General features: G+C 44.0%; 1 protein-coding gene across 1 annotated transcript in view; it reads right to left on the bottom strand.

The window, feature by feature from the left end:
• EPHA1 (EPH receptor A1) overlaps positions 1–13,609 on the bottom strand; it is an 88,746-nt gene that overhangs the window by 31,085 nt on the left and 44,052 nt on the right. The window contains exons 3-4 of the mRNA XM_063128995.1: positions 13,166–13,441; positions 108–498 (exon numbers count right to left, since the gene is read on the bottom strand). Of these exons, the coding sequence (XP_062985065.1) occupies positions 108–498; positions 13,166–13,441 (667 nt within the window). The remainder of the gene's footprint in view (positions 1–107; positions 499–13,165; positions 13,442–13,609) is intronic.

Genomic DNA, 13,609 nt, shown 5'->3' with positions numbered 1-13,609 from the left:
GCGTTCTATGAGGCTCTTCCCACACCCATCACCTGTAAACTCTGGTGTTTTCATATCCTGACGTCTCCTCAAAGCCCACCGCTTGGCTCGTCCCTTTGTGTACCTACCTACACATCTTCCTTCGGCTTCTTCAAAGCCAGTGATGCATATGCACCGGCCCACCGGTACCAGCCACTCCCCGTCGGAACTGCAGTGCATCCTGGGTGGAAGGCCCGCTTCCTGAACGGCATCCTTTAGACAGGTGCCAGGCACTTCCGCTAGTCCCTCAGAAGTGGCGAGTGTCTCTGGGAAGTCAGCCAGTCCATGCACAGTGCTGGAGCAGGTCTTGTAGTAAACTCTCACAGAAACCAGTGCCACACAAGCGCCGGAGTTCTGGAAGGCCAGATAGAAGCCACGTTGCCGCAGTTTCCTGATAGGACACACCTCCATGTTCAACTGCAGGGCACCCAACTCAATGTCCCGGCTGGTGAAACTACGGTCACCTGCCACGGTGTTGACCTGGAAGAGAAGAGAATAAGGGTCAGTTTATACGTTCAGCCAAATAAAGTGCCGTCTTTTCTTGGAATGCACCACTTCAGCTGGCAGGTGAAGCTTTGCTCATTCGTAGTCAAAACTTACTGCATGTAGAAAACTAGTGTGTCAAGAAGAAGGGTTTAACCTAGCCTTCTCCCTGATATGCAGGTTTTCTTGGTGCAGGGAGGTTTTTTTTTTCATGTGCTATAATTCAATGCATAATGCATAAAACTGCATAATGCATAAAAGTGATACAAAATATACCGTATTTCTTCAATTCTAAGACACACTTTTTTCACTCATATAAACATCTCTAAAAATGGGGCGCGTCTTAGAATCGCAGGTGTGTCTTAGGGTTTTTTTTCCTGTTGGTGGTACAGAAATTAGTGTGCGTCTTACAATCAATGGCGTCTTACAATCGAAGAAATACAGTAGCCTAAATTTACCAACATGCTGCAGGAATCCAATACAAATGGCCTTCAAACAAGATTTCTGGCAATGAAAGTTGTAATACGCATTCCAAAGACCCCTGTATCAGACTTGCACCTCCCCTCTCATATGCATTGTAGGAATGAGGGAATTGACTTAACCAGCACTTCTACCATTTTACTCTATGTTCAACTTTGCTTCTCATATAGGGTGACCATATGGAAAGGAGGACAGGGCTCCTGTATCTTTAACACTTGTACAGAAAAGGGAATTTCAGCAGGTGCCATTTGTATACATGCAGCATCTGGTGAAATTCCCTTTTCCTCACAACACTTAAAGCTGCAGGAGCCCTGCCCTCTTTTGTATCTGGTCACTCTAGTATAGTTCTTGAGTTGTGATGAGGAGGGAATTTCACCAGGTGCTGCCTGCATACAAATGGCACCTGCTGAAATTCCCTTTTCTAGACAACTGTTAAAGATACAGGAACTCTGTCCTCTTTTTCATATGGTCATCCTATTCTCACACCAAGTGTTTCCCATCGTGTATTGTGGTCCACAGTGAGGCTCAGATTAACAGAAGAATTTTAAATGATTCACATAATGACTAGAGCAGTCCTCCCCAACCTAACACCCTCTAGATATGTAGGGGTTGGCAGACCCACACATCTGGAGGGTGCCAGGTTGGAGATGGCTGGACTAAGCATATTAAAGTGCAATCCTATGTATGCTCAGGCAGAAAAAAGTCCTAAACTCCCAGCATTCTCCAGCCACCTGTGCTGACTAGGACATGCTAGGAATTGTAGGAATTTTTTTTCCTTCATGCACAGGATTGCATGAAAGAGTTACATGACAATATTGAATCAAAACCATATATTCATCACAGAAAGCATGGTGCTCAAAACCACCTCATGCTGCACCTAATTCAAGCAGTCTGATTTAGCTAAAGGATATTTGAGAACAGCCTTAAAATTTCTTAGGAATAAATATTTTCCCCTTCCAAAAAAAGAAAAGAAAAGAAAAGAAACACATGATATAGCAAGTGTTGGGAATAAAGGATAATTAATCCAGCTGTCACCTTTCTCGTTTGGATACATTAAAAAGTTTCATAAGAATCAGAAATGTTACAGAGTATAAGTAAAAGGGGGAAATGATTTGAAAAATACATCAGAGGTTAAGGGGTTTGAAAGAAAATAATTCAGAACTTTTGTAATAAAGAGATAAGCGCATACACGATATCTGGTCCCTGTTATCCTAAGAAATAATAATTTTTAAAAAAAAACACCACCTGAAGTTTAAAGATATTGCTTGTCAGACCTGTGGCCAGCAGGTTCTGACAGGTACCTTTACTGACATAATGGAAAGATTTAGAAGGAAGACACCAGCAGGATCACTCCAGACAAGTGACTTGCCCATACTTGTGTACTCAGAGTTTCATTGGCTAAAACCCAGAGTCCATCTAGTGCTGGGTCCCCTAACCAGTTGCCACCAGGAAACCCACAAGCCGGCCATCCTTCCTGTTTTCCCTCCAGCAAATGGCATTCCATGGGCATTGCCCCTGAACATGAAAGATCCATTTAATTACCACAATGAGTAGCCACGGATCAACCTGCCCTACAAGAACATGTGAAAATAAACACATGATGGCTGTTTTGACAAGTTTTCAGGAGGGCATTGCGTGCACTGACAGTACACCCAACTCCCACAAGCCAGGCAGATCCCACAGCAGCCCCGAGGCTCATGCAGAGGTGTTACAACCCAAATACACGCAAGTGTGGAGCTACTCCAAGACCTCTGCCTTGTTGGCTCTGAAACAGCTCCCTGAAAAGCTAAAACATGAAACAGGAGTTTAGGAAGATTCCCGCACAGAGGAACCTATTTTGGAAATAGCTTGCATTGAGATCAATGGGCGATCCTAAGTGACCATGTTTAGGGTCAACTGGGGCTGATCAAGTGACCAGCCTAATATTGATTAAAAAAAGGGAGAGCTGTATAAGACTCAAATCTTAGGGATGGTACTTGAGAGGGTCGTGGTGGAACTACTGCAGGTACTCTTCGAAGACACTGGGGCCATAGCTAGACCTAAGGTTTATCCCTGGATCGTCCAGGGGTCAAACCTGTTCCTCTAGGTGACACACAGGGGATCCGGTGCTCAGGCAGGGGCGAACCCTGGATGATCCCAGGATAAACCTTAGGTCTAGCTGTGGCCTGATTATCTGAACCCATTTCAATCTGGGTTTCACCCTGGTTACAGCACTAAATCAGCCCTGGTGGATGACCTTTATAGAGAGGGACAGGGGGACTGCAACCCTGAATTCTGCTCAATCTCTCATCGGCTTTTGATGCCATCAACCATGGTACTCTCCTGGTTCGACTCTGTGGGTTGGGCATTGGAGGCAGAGTGTTACAGTGGTTCCAGTGCTACCTGCAGGGCCAATTTCAGAGAGCAACATTGGATGACCATTCGTCAGCTCCCTGGCAATGGAGCTATGGGCTTCTGCAGGATACCACCTTGTCTCCAATGTTGTTTAACATCTATATCAGTGGTTCTCAACCTTCCTAATGCCGCGACCCTTTAATACAGTTCCTCATGTTGTGGTGACCCCCAACCATAAAATTATTTTCGTTCTTCTCTACACGATCCATTGTCATGGGATGGTTTGCTAATGAAAATAATACATAACAATAGCTTTAATAATACAAAAGATGATACATGACATAGTTCAGTCAATACAGTTTCCTAAGACCATCGGAAATATGTGTTTTCCGATGGTCTTAGGCGACCCCTGTGAAAGGGTCATTCGACCCCCAAAGGGGTCCCGACCCACAGGTTGAGAACCGCTGATCTATATGAAGCCACTGGGAGTAGCCATTAGGGGATATGGAGCTAGTAGTCTCAAGACTGCAATGCACTCTACGTGGGTACAAGCTGGAGCTAGTGCAGAACGTAGCAGCTCAGCTGTTATTGGAAGCTGACCCTTTTCAATGTGCAACTCCTTTGCTGAGGGAACTGAACTGGCTGTCAATTGGCTACTGGGCCAGGTTTAAGTTTTTGGTACTAGTGTACAAAGGCCTAAACAACCTGGGACCAGCATACTTGGGACAGTGCCTTCTCCCTTATCAACCTGCCTGGTCATTGAGGTCATCAGAGGACATGCTTTTGGTGATTCCCTATGGACTTATGGCCCTATTGGAGTCCACCAGGAAAAGAGCCTTCATGTGGTGGTGCCCTTTCTTTGAAACTCCCTGTCCCTGGAGGTCAGGCAGAAGCCAACATTGTGTTGCTCCTGAAGACAGCTCTATTCCAGGAAGCATTCCTGGTTTTGGTTTTCATTGGCATTCTGCTTGAAAAAAAATAAAAAGTATAATTTTAATCATGTTTTAATCTTTATATTTTTTTACTGTTTTACTTCTTATGTTCAACCTTGCGGAATCTGTTTCAGATATGGAGTGGTGTACAAATAAATAAATAAATAAATAAATATTTAAAAAGCTAATTTAGAGCTGTAACAAAGAGGGACATGCTGCTAAGTTCTCCTGCACAAGCTTCGTTGACACAAAGAGTTCAAATTAGTTAACTATTTTGAAACTCTAACTCTACATTCTAAACTATGTTAATTAATTAAGGAAGCGTCGGGCCAAACGCATGCATGCATAAGCCTTGTCGATTTCCATGTCAGAATCCAGCAGAGGCATAATCTCTTGCAGTAAAATTACTAGGCCTACAACAGTGTTTAAGAGTTCCACTGGATCATGTCCTTATTATTTACAGCTAGCCATATTAAGGAAATAAAATTGTACATGAATTACATTCAAGAAGTCGAACAATATTCTTGAGGTTTGCCCTGGAACTCTAGGGGTAGACTTACAAGTGCCATTGAAAATAAAATAACACAAATGTATAGAAGACAAAACACCTTTTTAAAAATGTGGCTACGTTTATAGTGCAGCTAGGCCTGAAGGTACTAGCTCCTAAATGGAGTTTGTACATATGGTATGTGGGTGTTTGTTTACACCTAAACTCCTATAAGGCAAAAGGGAGCTAATAAGACCTTTTTATTTTCCCAGTATTTTAACAGTCTATAAATTAATTTTAACCTTGCTGTTTTAAATTTGCATTTTAAATTTGTATTTTTGCATTGCTGCTGTTTTTATCTTGGTTGTGCTTTTATATTGTATTTTATCTTATGGTTTTATACTGTTGTTTTGTTTTGAATTGTCTTAATTTTGTAAACCGCCCAGAGAGCTTAGGCGATTGGGCGGTATAGAAATGCAATCAATCAATCAATCAATCAATTAAAAAAAAGAGACCTCTCGCCTGCCTTTGCTAACAGATGACAGCACAAGTACTTCCAGACAACGATAAAATAAATGCCTTAATGCCTTTCCAGATGTTATTTGAATATGGGTGTTTGTGTGAGTGGAATTGTGCACAACCAACCTCCATATATTCAAGTTCTGAAAGATACATGTGGTGGACTCTCTCAGGAACCTGGAAAAAGCAGTGTCCCAAAAGGCCTTTGCTCATATAGTTGCATGCATAGGGGCTCGCTTGTTCAGACCTTATAGTGAACGCATGGAGGTCCCCCACATCACATATTTAAATGTCAGGCTTTTGTTAGCCTTCTACTTGTGCAAGCATTGCAATGTTGATATTGGAAATCATGCAATATCAAGTTCCCAGACAACGGGGTCACTTCCTGCAGGGAGAATAGCTATGCCGGTGTGTCCTGCCCTGTCGCTCTCCTTGTAATTAGCTCTCCCACTGTCCCTGTGGCTCCTGCAGCTGTTCCGTGGAGGGAGAACCCTAAAGCGGTGGGAAGGACGGAGGGATTGAGACAGCCATGGCTTTGTTTGGGCTTTGTGGTGGCAGGGAGAAATCTGCTGGGATGGGGGAAGCGGGTCTTCATTTTAAAAAGGCAGGTGTGGGCACTCCATAGCTTAAGAGAGGAGCCGTGCTGTACAGCTAAAAAAGAAATGGGGGGGGGGAGAGGAGAAATTAGATGGCATGACCAGGGGACAGAGATGTGTAGCTTGTAATTAGTGAAATGGAAAATGTTGGAAAATCCTAGCCAATTGGTGTCCTTGACAATCACGTAACCGCAAACCACACAGCACAGATTCTGCAACAAAAGGACTAGCTATCCCACGTACCTGCTTCCCTCGGATTATCCCCGTAGAGCTAAGCTTTCACGGTTGTTGTTGGTTTTGCTACCGGGCAACAGCGATCCTTTGCATGCCAGGAAGTGAGTTTAAGGGGGGGGGATGTAAAAAATCATAAAAACAACAACGGATGACCCAATTCAATTCAAATTTGGTATTAAAGCTTTCCCTGATATCTATTACTGTGCCAATTTTGGTGTCTTTATCTTTAAAGCTTAGGCAGATGTAATCATTTCTTTAAAATCCTGCTCCTGCGCCCCAGCGGCGGCTCAGAAGATACGCTCAAAACGTAGGGGCTAAATACAGCAAGTCTTTTTGCTTTGTTGCACAATTAAGGCAGGATGCCTGGGAGTCCTTCACAATCAAAGCAGATTCTAAGGTGGAAAACTTCTGAGTCCTTTGCATGCAATTCACAGTGATTGCATAGTATAACGCTGGTGTGATAAAGCTCTATGTGGAGGATGGGGTGGGAATAGGGAACGGCATTTTCCAATGCAATTCAACATTGGAGGGGCTTGTGGGGGGGAAAGAACAGAAGCGCTGCTTTTTGTCCCTGAATGGGAAATCTGGCATCTCTCTGCCTTCAAACCAAATGACGTGCACGCCACCTGACACACACATTAGCACTGAACACTAATTTCGTTGCCTGCTTCGCCTTGTGTCAAATCACGACGAAGCAGGAAATAATACTATCAAAGCGGTATATGGAAGGCTCCATCACGACTACTTTTTTAATCCGGTTTTCATCCAGGGTTTCCCCCTCCGTTTCTTTAGCGAGTCAAGCACTGGGCACTTTCACCTCTGCGCTCTTTCAGTTCATGTATCTTTTCACCTGGAGCGCTACTATGTCAGTGAAATCTCCCGCCCAGCCCCTTGGGAAAGGTTTACAGGGGAGGAGGAGCGAAGGTTTGTTTTGCTCATTTCAAAGGGTGGGCAGACAAACAATCACTTTAACTAATTTATTTTGTAAAGGTGGTCCAGGGGGATTCCACACGTCGTACTGAGGGTGCTTCCATGCGCCCCCAGTGCGGCCCCAAAGCGATCGTGTAGCTTGCCTGGAGAAGAGACGAGGAAGAGGCGTCCTTGTCGCCGCCACCACCCACCTACTTCCTCGCCAGCCCCCGCCTTCTTCTGCTGAACTCTCCGACCCGGCTGGCGAGGAGGTAGGTGGGTGGCGGCGGCGACAAGGACGCCTCTTCCTCGTCTCTTCTCCAGGCAAGCTACACGATCGCTTTGGGGCCGCACTGGGGGCGCACTGGGCCCACAGTACGATGTGTAGAATCCCCCCAGTCCCCTCTTTTGCTCCAAGGTAACCAAAATGCTTACATCTGCGTAAGTTTTAAAGATAAAGAGATCCAAATTGGAACAATGATAGCTCTTAAGGAGGGCTTTATCCACCCCAAGTTTGAATCAGATGGGTTCAACTCTTGATTTTTTAAGGATTTTTAAAATTCCTTTCCCTCAAATGCTATTCCTGGAAGTCCACAAGTGCGATGGATCACTTTTCCTTTCCTTTGATCATGCGAAGCTGTGCATCTCCAAGTTTATAAAATAGAGATCTGCTGTTCCCTTACTCAAGAGTAAATCCCATTGATTTCAACTGCATTTACATCCAAGTTATACTAAAATTCCATGCATGTTTACCTTTGAGTAAACCTCATTGAACAGAGACAGACTTACTAAAAGTCTCCCCCTTCATGGTTGAGTAGAGAACTGCACTGCCCTCCTCTTTTGTTAGCGAGACCACCCTTAGACATACACACCCCCAACAAAGAACAGGATGGTTGATAGAACACAATCACAGAAATACAGGGGAGGGAGGAGAGCATTTATTTCGCAGGGTGGGTGGGAGAAATAATCCAGAGTTTCCCTGCTCCAAAAAGAAATGAAACATGGAGGGGAAAAGGTGAAATTATTTTATTTTTTATTTTATTTATTACATTTTTATACCGCCCAGTAGCCGAAGCTCTATTGAGTGCAGGATGTGGACAACGTCATGTGAGTACCAGGCTGCAAAACTGCATACCAGGCATGGAGAGTGTGTGATAAATTGCTGGTGTGATGGAGCCCAAGATGTGGATTGGGCCCTAACAGTTATCAGTGGACTTCAATACCACTATAAAGCAGTAGTGCAGTGCCTGTTTCCCCCCTGGTTTTTTTCTTTTTTCTTTCTAAAAAACAACAACCAATCATGTGTTTTTAATTTGAAAAACTACTCCATGAAAAAGGAGAGGCATCATTTATGATGACTCTTACATGATGTCACAGGCAATCAGCACTGGAATAATTTGTTCCCTCTGAACTCAATTCTCAGGAGATGACAATATATGTGTCAACAACACCATGGATGCAATTTCCAGAGCAGAGTTTTATGTGTCTAGACCCCTTAAGTGCAAAGAGAGCTTTGTTTGGAAATACCACATGATGCCATTCTATAAAAGGCATTCTTGGTTTCATGAAATATTTGGCAAATTTTGATGGTGCTAAAATAAGAGTCAATTGGCTAAGTGAATAACATCTCAGCTTCAAAATCAAGGTGATTACCAGCTATTTGATGTTTTGCATATTTTTCTGGGCTGGAAAATTCTCTGCATCCAAGCTTCAATTTTTCTTACTCTGACTGAACAATAAAATGGTGCAAGTAGCTCTCTGTCCATCTGCTTGGAAACAGGCTATTATGAGTTTCTGATCAATTGGCCATTTGTGCTTCTGAATGCTTCTAATTCCAAGGGATTTGGCTCTCCTCCAAGCCATCTTGGAATTCAGAGGTTTCTACAGTGAAAGCAATCTCAAAACTTTGCCTGAAGGCCACTTCACCCGGGACATTTTTTAAGATGTACACCTAAAATATTTTAAACGTACACTTAAAAATGTGAATGTGATAAATAAGAACATGTATAGGAACAGATTGCCGGATTGACTGGCTGAAGCTCCTTGTTGAGTGTATTCGGTGTCAGGCCCAGGTTGACCCTGGTATAATGTGTGAAAAGATGCCCGGCTGTGCTAAGTACACACATGCACATCCTCAGGCTCTTCTGTTTGCATCACAATTGGACACAGACACCTCAGGCCACAGAAGCTCCAGGAGCTTTTGCTAGGCCATTGAGACTCTGCAATAACTTCAAAGGGCGCTCAGCTTGAAGTGAACAGGGCAGGTGAGCACTGCGTTTCCTGGGAGTGAGCACACAGGCTCAAAACAAAAACAAACGAAGAAGTTGGGTGGAGCTGGGGTTGATGGAGTGCAGCTCATGAAGACTGGGAAATAATGTTTTTGACAGGAGCCTTGTAAACCTCCAAGTTAGATTACTGCAATGCGCTCTACGTAGGGCTGCCTTTGAAGACGGTTCGGAAGCTGCAGCTCGTGCAAAATGCAGCGGCCAGAATGATTTTGGGAACCAGAAGGTTCGACCATATAACACCTGCTCTGGTCCGCTTGCACTGGCTGCCTGTATGTTTCTAAGCCCAATTCAAGGTGCTGGTTTTGGCCTATAAAGCCTCACACGGCTTGGGACCACAATACCTGACGGAACGCCTCTCCCGACATGAATATACCCGGTCACTACGTTCAACATCTAAGGTCCTCTTCCGGGTGCCTACTCCGAGAGAGGCTCGGAGTGTGGCAACGAGGGACAGGGCCTTTTCGGTGGTGGCCCCCAGACTATGGAACAATCTCCCTGATGAGGCTCACCTGGCACCAACGCTGCTATCTTTCCGGCGCCAGGTTAAGACTTTCCTCTTTGCCCAGGCATATGGCAGCACATCTAATCACCCACATGTTTAGGTGTTTTTTTTTAACAGTTTTTAATGCTTTATGTTTGTATGTTCTGTGTTTTTGAATTTTAAATTTTGTATACTCGTTTTTATCTTAATTTTAGAATTTCTGTAAACCACCCAGAGAGCCCTGGCTATGGTGGTGGTATATAAGTGTAATAAATAAATAAATAAATAAACAAACAAACAAACAAACCTGATCAAGAGGGCTTTAAACTAACTTTGGGATGTGGAGAAGCAGAAGGCCAAAGTGAACTCCTGAGCCACATCTTAGGGACAAAAACATCAGGGACAAAGGAGGAAGCAAGACAATGGAGGTGGATCCCAGTAGTCTGCAGGTAAATACAACATAGAAACAGGGAAGATGCAACATTCATGGCCTCCAGTGTCTATATACTAATGGACAGAGCATGGGATATGAACAGGATGAACTTGAAATCCTAATAGAGGGTGGTAAGTATGATGTGATTGCTATCACTGAGACTTGTGGGACGAGTCTCATGACTGCAATATAGCAATTGATGGGTATACTGTGGCGTCCTGCCCACCTGCATCATCTCAACTTCACCTGAGACGCCCACAAGCTACCTGACAGGACTCTCCATGCCACTAGCACCCAGGACCCCTTCAATCCCCCCCTGTGTGAATGACGTGTGTGAGGGTTTGGGCCTCCTGATGCTGCTCCTGCCTCGCCTTTATTCTTTAGGCCCCACAGCTCCACAGCCCAGCAACAACTTCGCTCTTAGTTTCTCATTCCTCTGCCACCATTAATTGTTCTCTCTTCAATCACTCCTCCACAGACCACACCAGTTGGTTAAAAGTAATTAGTATTTATTAACATAAGTGCGTGTACATGATCTTATTGGTTTCCTCAGTTGAAATGCGTATGGTTACGAGGTTCGAAGCGTATTGGTTGCTGTCAGTTCTTTCTCACAAATCCTACTATATAAATCTACTCTCTATTCTCAAGCACGATAACCCACACCAAACCTTTCTATTCAGTATCTGCTTCTCACAGAATCATACACTTTAGCTCTCTTATAATCATCCACTTCTACCCTTCACTTCACAGAATCCTGACCCACACGCTCTCTGTCTCATACCCTTCTCCCACAGAACCCCACACTTCTGTCTCCTATCCTACCCCTTACTTAACTGTCTGGCTGTCAGCTCAGACTTTCTTTATAAAGCATTTCATTTCTCTAGCCCCTCCCACTCTCACCATCCAATCAGCACTCAGGCATTCAAACCCCCCTCCCCTTTTACGAACCCAGCCTGTGCATAGAAATTGCAAGTACATTGAGGCCTTGCTTACTTCCTGGAACTTTATGCATAATATCAACCATTAACTTTGTATATATTTATATTTAATACATAATAAGTAGCTGAACATCACATATACCCTGTTAAAAATAAACAAACAGACCTAAGCAGAAAGGGAAATCCATGATGGCATGGGATTTCATGCAAACTTGATGAAGCTAAGCAGGTCTAGGCCTGGTCAGTTTCTGGAAGGGTGACTACCAGGGAACCCCATGTACATTGATTCCTGCATTGAGCAGGGAGCTGGACTTGATGGCCTTGTTAGGCCCCTTCCAACTCTATGATTCACTCATGGTGGAATTTCACTGGATACTCCCATGCAGAAATGTGTGAAAAGGCCTCCAGTGTGCCAGGGTTTGCAATCTCCTTCCACATCCAGATAAACTCCTTATCTTCACCTTCAAAGCTCTGCATGGAATTGCTCACCCTATTTCTTGTGATTATTTCCTGGTATGTCCCTGCCCATGACATCTACTCTTGCAACTCAACTAGATTACTGTCACCCTCAGCCATCTGAAGATGTCCTGTTCTCTTAAGTGATTCTGTTCATTCTCTCTTGCTGCCCTTTAGTCCTGGCCCCAGCTGCCTGGCTCCTGCACTTGCGTTCCTTCCCGCCATCTGCACGGGGAAGGAACGCAAATGCAAACTTTTCTGCTCTGCAAAAGTAAAAATTAAATAAAATGGGGGGGAGGAGAGGAACGGAGCTGTTCCTCCCCTGTGTTTTTTTATTGTCTGTATCTGTGCAGCTGCGCAGAGACAAATAATAACAACAACAACAACAACAACAACAGGGGGGAAGGAAAGAGGCAGCCAAAGGAGGACGCAAGGAGAGGAACTCTGGGTGAACCACCTCTCCTCCCTCTGGCTGCCCGTTCCAACCCCCATTCCTTTTTATTTTTATTATCTGTATCTGCGCGGCTGATTTTACTGTTCTAACTCTGTATTTTAATCTTATATCGATTTTTGCTGCGTGGTTTTATCCTGGTTGGGCTTTTTATACTGTATTTTGTATTTGTGTTTTTAACCTGTTGGTTGTTTTATTATGATTTTAATTTTTGTGAACCGCCCAGAGAGCTTCGGCTATTGGGCAGTATAAAAATGTAATAAATAAATAAATAAATAAATAAAATGGTACCTGGCCCTGGTATTTATTTTTATTTATTCATTTAAAATATTTCTAGGCCACCTTTCAGGGCAGGGGTCCATCCCCCCAAGGTAGCTTATAACATTAGAAACTACTACTACTACTTTGGCTATTGGGTGGTATAAAAATGTAATAAATAAATAAATAAAATAAATAAAACCCATTCCCCACCCCACGGCAACTCTACTACAGTTCATTTAATTTATTCAGGGAGTGTACTATATATGAATTACCCTTACTTTCCTTCCCCTTTAACATCACCATGGCGGCCATTCAGCCTGTCAAGCCCGCCCCCCTGCCCCTTGTTCCTGCTCTTACCCTGCACTGGTATCCACCCCCACTTAATTAATTAATTATTATTATTATTTACATTTATTTACCACCCCATACCCGAAGCGCTCTGGGCGGTTTACAAAAGTTAAAAACAGTGAACATTAAAAACAAATATACAAAATTTAAAACCATTAACACAAACCCAAGCCACCACTAGCAAACAAGGAACAGCAGTTGTGACGTTGGAGCAATAGGAAAAGTCACTGTAAATGGACCCTTAGAAAAAGCGGAATTTCGTGGGGAAAAGCCCGATGTAGCTGCAAGTTGGAGGCTGCATCATATAAACGACAGAGCGCAACTGCACAGCCACGATGGGGTATTTAGAGTGTATAGGCAAGCGCCCTCCCCGTCTCTCTCTTCCCTCCATTGACCTTCCCCATCGTTAACATTTATGCTCCTTGGGGGCATGGACCTTTCTTTTCCTGCTTATGGAATTCTGTAGATGGCGGGAGTTGTATAAATAAATAAGTAACGTTTTGAAAACCCGGCTGACCTTCGTGAAAAGCGGGCGGCGGAATTGGATGCCAACATCCTGTTCTGATTCCATGTAGTAGAGGTTGAATGTCTCCTTGCAGCTCACCACCTCGCCTCTGAAACTCTTGCAGTCCCGAATGGTGAATTTCAGCTCCACAAAGATGTGGGCTGAGGCCTCGCCTCGGAAGATCCAGTTAGTGCGTAGCCAGTGGTCAGTATCTCCCTCCGAGAGGACGCTGCAGTCCTGGTACATGTACACGGGGGTGCCGTTGAGCATCTGCTGCACCTCACCCCACTACACATGGGGATGAAGAGGGAGGGAGAAACAGGCATGTTAACAAAGAGAGTCTTGCCAAATTATCAATTTTTGGTGCTCTGATGGGCTGAATGAAGAATATAAATATGAAGAAAGAATAATAAAAAAGACAAATATGTACACACAACTATTCTCCTCCTATTTACC

The sequence above is a fragment of the Elgaria multicarinata genome, chromosome 6 (genome assembly GCF_023053635.1).
Source record: "Elgaria multicarinata webbii isolate HBS135686 ecotype San Diego chromosome 6, rElgMul1.1.pri, whole genome shotgun sequence".
NCBI classification, from domain to species: Eukaryota; Metazoa; Chordata; class Lepidosauria; order Squamata; family Anguidae; genus Elgaria; species Elgaria multicarinata.
Note: the sequence above shows the minus strand (reverse complement) of the source record. Positions and strands in the feature narration are given on the sequence as shown.